A 6647-nucleotide genomic window follows, 5' to 3' on the forward strand; every position below is an offset into this window, starting at 1 on the left:
ACTGCCCCCTGTGTACAGCCTACACAGTCAAATCCTGAGTGTTAATCTAACTCGGAGAGTGTACAAATGTAACCAAACATTTGTACACCCTCACAAATGGACAAATGAACACTGAGAATTTTCAACACTCACCATTGCCTCGTCAAAGTACTTACTGTAATTGGAGAGCCTCTTTTATGACTTTCACTGTCTCAGATGATAACTTATGCCTTTGGCTTTCAGGGACACGTTGAGGGCACACTTCATGAGCTTGCCCTTTGTCGCGCCATTATGCTGGTCGGTCACATGCACTTGCTGTGTGGGACCCAGTTGTTGGCTGCTGTTGTTGCCTCAGCAAACAGTTTTTTTCCCCCCCTTCTTTTTTTGTCTGCTGTAGGTGGGAAAAACAGAGTGGGAGGCTGTGTTTTGTGGCCAGAGGAGACCTGCTGTGAACACATTCCTCACAGCTGGAGGTCGTACTGGGCCACGTGTTCCCTAATTAATACCTGAATGCTGCTTTTACTATTATTATAACTGAAAAGGAGGGAGCTATTGTGGGTACCACATGCCTTCTGGAATAAGCAATTTGACATTTTGGCTCTCCCATTTGCACCGTTCAACACGTTTCAATCGCGGGCTAATTAAAAGGTTTGACTGTTACGAACGGAATGCCTGCTGGATAAAGATGTTGCTGACTGGCTCCTCCAGAGTAGACCACAGTGCATTTTGATGCCAGAGGGCCTAAACTGGGAATAAAGTGCTGATCCTTCCTCTGTGTGTCACACACACAGCCCCCAGCCTCAGGAATGCCACGGGAAAGGAAGGGAGGAGGAGGAGGAGGAGGAGATGGAGGCAGGAAATACTTTTTGTCTTTTTTTCCCCCGCAGTACTGTGGAATAGATGATCCCTTTTTTGGTCATCCTCTCTGAGGTATAGGGCTGGGTAATTAATAGAAAATATATCGAAACCGATATAGAACCAATTAGAGACTTGTAATTAGTCTTAGTCTTATTAACCACTTAACCCTGTACTATACTTAGTTGTACAATGGTGGTGTACAAAATAGTGAAAACAGCCAATATATAAGCTCGCAATGCGACACATTGTGAGCTATGGTAGAGCTGCTATTTTCGCTGTTGTTTAAAAAAAATCAATGGTAACTAATTGTAATTGAGGCAAAGGTTTGACATAATCGTCGATATTGTTCTGAAGTCTTATCACCCAGGCCAACTCTGAGGCTTTTACTATGGTAGATGACACTATTATTGAGATCTTATTCTACAATGAAATGTGACACTTCTTAAATAAAAGATATTGACCTAGTTTTCCTTCTACCGGCCCAAGGGCAAATAAACGTATATGCGGGAAATTTATATGCAACATAATTAGGGTACGTAAATTTGACCTTGAATTAAATTGAGACTAATAAAAATAGACACTCTCCCAGGGGAGCCGACACAATAACACTGCAGTGAATTAAACTTAACAATTCAACGTTGTTCACAGATGGGATCCGGTTACAGCTTAGGTGCTAGCATCACAGGAACTCAAATCTATAGCTTTACTCCACCACTAATGTGATTATCTCCATGGCAAAGGTGCAAACACTACAGAATACCCCGCTGCCGTCAGGATAAAACCTAATTTATACTTTGTCATACAAAGATAACTGTTTGACTGGAAGGGAAAAATACATGACTCGATGCGTTATTTTCAGCAAGCGATGTGGTCGCACAATGGAAGTATAACACATTTAGCTTTTCGGTTTATTCTGGACCTTCCAGAACTACTGCCTTCCCTGCACCTCTTTGTAAACAAGAATACTGTCATTTGAACAGTATGATTCTGGATTATTGTCTCCGCCAGGCCGAAAGGCATGGCGAGAGAGTATGTTTTACCCTCCGTCCGTGTGTGTGTCTGTGTGTCTGTCTGTGTGTCCGTGTGTCCTGTCCGTGTGTTAGCAGCTAATCTCCGGCACCGTTGGCCCGGTCGCTGCGAAACTGTGCACGCACACTCCCTGGATGCCAATTCAGAACCTCTGCCTCAAATTTTTCACATGGGCCTGTTATAGCGCCACCTGGAGGCCGATTTGTGCAAAACCCATTTTTTTACATTACTCCTACAGATTATATCCAAACGTCATGCAAATCGGTACACAGTATCTCCGTAGTCATGTGATCAACACGGATCTGTCCGATTTCCCATATTCCATCCTCATTGGCTAAGGTTCACTTCCAAAATTTGCAGGATTGCTCCGTTTTGAACAAAATGCCTCAAATCATGAACGCAGCTTGCGATTTCCGTGAAATTTCACAAACACATTCCCACTAGGCCGAGGAAGAAATGCCACTTGACATTTTTCAAATCAGCCTCATGGTGGCGCTATAAAAGGCTGATTTGTGTTTTTAACTATAACTGCACCGATCTGCATGAAACTTTGCAAGCACACTCCCTAGAGGCCAAGGAAAAACATCTGCCCTGCATTTTTCACATTGCCCTATTATAGCGCCACCAGGAGGCCGATTTTTTTCAACGCTTTTCTTTTTTTTTATTACTCCTACAAATGTTGTACAATCATCATGCAAATCGGTACCCATGATCTCTATAGTCAAGTCATCAAGATGGTTCTGTCAGATTTTTCATATTCCATCCTGATTGGCCAATTCCGAACATTGTTGGCCCACAATAACCTACCTGACCTGGCGGAGACCTGTGCTCCGAGGAGCACTTTTTCTAGTCTGTATGTGTTCTTGTTCAACTACCAATGTGGGGAACAAGATTCCCCACAAGGATAGTAAAACCAGAAAAACGTGACCTTATGGGAGATTTTTTAGGTCCCTCATTTTCATGGCTAAGAAAGATTTGAAGAATTACATTGTGTGTGTGTGTGTGTGTGTGTGTGTGGAGGTCTTAGTATCGTTGCTTCCTGGCCAGCTGTTCCTGCTGTCAAGGTTTGCATGCGGATGTCTATTTCATCATGTGAGAGACATCCATTGTGTTTGCTATAGAAGCCATAAATACACACACATGTAATCAATGTGTACCAGGCATGGTTGTAAAATAGCTTTCCTTTCTTTTTTTAGGTCTATGAAGCATCTAGATCTCATAGAACTACTGCTCACTTGTACAGTATGTGACATTAATATATTTATGGCTAGAATATCCTGCAGCACCCCTCAACATGCCAATGAAAACCGAGTTTGTTGACAAGTGTTATGGGACTGACTGTTTTGTTGAATGTGTGTGTGTGTGTGTGTGTGTGTGTGTGTGTGTGTGTGTGTGTGTGTGTGTGTGTGTGTGTGTGTGTGTGTGTGTGTGTGTGTGTGTGTGTGTGTGTGTGTGTGTGTGTGTGTGTGTGTGTGTGTGTGTGTGTGTGTGTGTGTGTGTGTGTGTGTGTGTGTGTGTGTGGCTCAGTCGTTATGTGGTAGAGGTGGTGAACTTGACCTATACTCTGCACCTTAATCTCATGTACAACGCACTGATACTTTTCTTGCACTAATGTCATGTTGCGACAATAAAGGTGATTCTGAGGATATGATAGCCAGTTCACCGAAACGGATGTGCTGCCTTCATGGATGTAAAAATAACACTGAAAGAGATTTACATCTACAGGAACCTTCTAGGAAACCCCCCAACAATCTTTGAACACATGCATTGCATACACAGAAAAATCCTCAGTGTTATAATTTTTTTGATGATTCAAATTATTTCATATATATACGTAATTAAAGCCAATATCTTTGTCTTTTTCTTGATGTCTTCCAGGAGGCGTTCGTGGAGCTGTATGACAGGCAGAGGGACTCGGTCTTCAGTTGTTCCTGGCCCTCCATTAAGACGGTCTTCGGCCTGGCTGCTCTTGGTGCAGCTAGTCTTACCATCGGAGCGTACCTTACACAAAAGTGAATGAGATTCTTCTATCAGACTTCTTTTCTCTCCTGTCTCCCTGCGCCCTTTTTACTTCCTTCTCTCTCCTTTTCAAAGACACTTCTGCCTCCTCAGAGACGCTCCCGCATATCCGGAAAACCTGCCTCTCTTCAAAGCTGACTCCCATGAACTCCCCTCCATTTCAAAACAAAGGCACAAATCAAAACTGTAGGAAATCAATTCGCTGCCCGCACAGTGCAAATAAAGTCACGAAAGAATGCAGCTTAAATGTAATCACACAAAGTTGAGGACAATGGAGGACTCGGATGAAAAAAGGAGGGTTCAAGGGCATGTGTCTTTGTTTTGTTCTGCCTGCTTCTGTACTAGTTGTAGCATGAACCTCGAGTGTTTAGTTAGTGTAGACGTTGCATGTGTCGGTATGGCTAAAGAAAGTAAGCTCCTCCTGGACCTCTCATGGAAGACTTGATAATTAGGGCGCAATGAGTGCTACCACAGCACGGAGGGCGCCTACACACCGCCCCGCCCCTGCTTGTTGGGGTGAAGAACCCTGTTTGAACTGTGGACTCCGGTTACCCCCTCCAGCCATCCTTCAAAGGACTTCCTCCGCACAACAGCTGCTCAGAATGTATAATGGAAACAGCCAGCCTGGTGTGTTTCTACTGCTCTCACTCCTCAAATACCAAGAGCAGATCCAGTGAACTTGCAACACACTGCAGCATTATGCTTTCCATGGGTGAGGGTTGGTAGACTGAGCTTGACTGAGTTTGCTCTGCAGAGGTTTTTTTTAACGCTCTCTGACTGTCAGGTTTTTTTTTTTTTTTTTTCACGGCACACCAAACCACAGCACCCATGCAGGTTTGCCATAGCAAAGGCAGAGGTGGAAAGGAATTTTGACAGAGTGAAACGCACAAAGGGTGTCCCAGAAATTCTGTTCTTACCGATGGGGTGAAGAATGTTACTACTACAAAGAAAAACGTGAGGTGGCTGAAAAATAAATGATTGCATATATGGTATTGCAGGAAAAGAAGACAGTGGGTGGCATGAATGGACAATCCCATGGTGTGGATTCCTCAGGCTTTCTAAAGCCCTTTACAATACACAACCCTCAGGCCTCACACCCAGCCTCTGTTAAAATACTTCATCTGGAGAGAGGAATACAGTACGCAAGTATAATCTGACTCGGAACAGCACCTGATGACAGCATTTCCACTAATTTTTTTCAACAACATCTCTTCAATTTTCTACCTCTGTTACCGTTTTTTTCCCCCTCTCTTTCTTTCACTCAGTCTCTGGATATACTGTTTGGCCTCACCCGTGTTTCAGAGTCAGAACTGAACTGCCAAACCCCTTTAACATGTGTCCTCCAGCTGTTGCTGGTCTGACTCTTGAGGGGACAAAGGGGCCCCACAGACTATTGGTAATGTTAGAATCCACACTGACAAAAGACCATGTTCACATGGGTAGCAAATCCTAGCATGGATCTGTAGCAGCAGGTTACCGTAGTAGACAGAATACTAAGGCACACAGATTTCATATGGCAAAGACTGTCAGTCAATGGTCCATGTGCAGCCTTGCATACTGTGCACTGTTGAGTTGGAATCTGAGATGTCCCTTGTCCCCAGCTGCAATACATTCAGTCTGCAAAGGCAACATTGATTTATTATTTTCAGACTATTTTATTGATGTTTGTCTTGCATTACTGTCTGACAGAAAATTCTGAAAGGCGTAGGCTATAATGCGTTTTTTTTCTTTTCAATGCATTAGCCTATATAGCATTTTTTTTCTCTCTCGCTCTCTCTCTCTCTCTCGCTGTCTCTCTCATTGAAAATCTTCAACTTCTTTGTTGCGTCAGTGGAAAATATTGTCCTCACTCAATTAATACCCGCTATATATATCTATAACCATATTTATATTAGAATTGGGTAGAACATTACATATAACAACAAAGGAGTTACATTTTCTATTTATTGAGAGGTACCAGAGTTTTAACAATACCATGATGGAAAATCACTTATGTTTCACTTTTTTAAATTTTCATGGATTCACACTGTAACTATACTATTTTCTGGCTGCTATCGTATCAAGAAGACATGTTGAAAGGTGAATTTCTGTTGTATTAATCAGCTATATTAAGGCTGCTATACTATCAAGTCCTGATTTAATTTTCACTTACAGCTTAAACTGCCACAAAGTTACAGTATAGTTCTAGAAAGCTGGAAACCAAAGTTAACTTGTATTAATCTTTTTTAATAATAATAATAATAATAATAAAAAAGAGAGCTTGAAGAGAATACTTGTAACTTCACTTTCACTTTCTGTGAAAGACTTTTGAGTGAGATTTTGTAACTTCTCTGTAAAGGGTTTGTCATAGTAGAATATACTGACCTGCTTGGTGTAGTGTAACCTTTCGTCAGCTTGTGCGCCATTGATATACAGCACTTACCTGTAAAATATAGACCTGCCAGACTGAAACCTTACCTGTTAATTCTCTTAATCAGCCACACTAATGACACACGGTGTGTGATATCCCATATGTGTTTGAAAAGGACATATACAGCTGTTAATTTATGGACGGGAATAACAGTGTAACAGCAATACAGTCATTTTCATATTCTCTTCTGTGCATATATGAATGTAGGCACTATGGTTGCTGTAGTGTACTGTTTTATGTCTATAATATCAAACTTGTAGCACTTAACAAGTGGATTGTGTTTCTGTTGTTTACTGCTATATCCACAATAAGCTAGCGGGATCAATATTGTTCCTAATAAACCAGATTTCTC

At 42.0% G+C, this 6647-nt stretch overlaps 1 protein-coding gene across 1 annotated transcript in view; it reads left to right on the top strand.

Annotated features, from left to right (window-relative positions):
* Nucleotides 1-6647, top strand: part of bcl2b (BCL2 apoptosis regulator b) — a 29243-nt gene extending 22596 nt beyond the window's left edge. The window contains exon 2 of the mRNA XM_080440722.1: nucleotides 3745-6647. Within this exon, the coding sequence (XP_080296848.1) occupies nucleotides 3745-3882 (138 nt within the window). The 3' untranslated portion in view covers nucleotides 3883-6647. The remainder of the gene's footprint in view (nucleotides 1-3744) is intronic.

This window comes from Gymnoscopelus braueri (genome assembly GCF_963280865.1).
Source record: "Gymnoscopelus braueri genome assembly, chromosome: 10".
NCBI lineage: Eukaryota > Metazoa > Chordata > Actinopteri > Myctophiformes > Myctophidae > Gymnoscopelus > Gymnoscopelus braueri.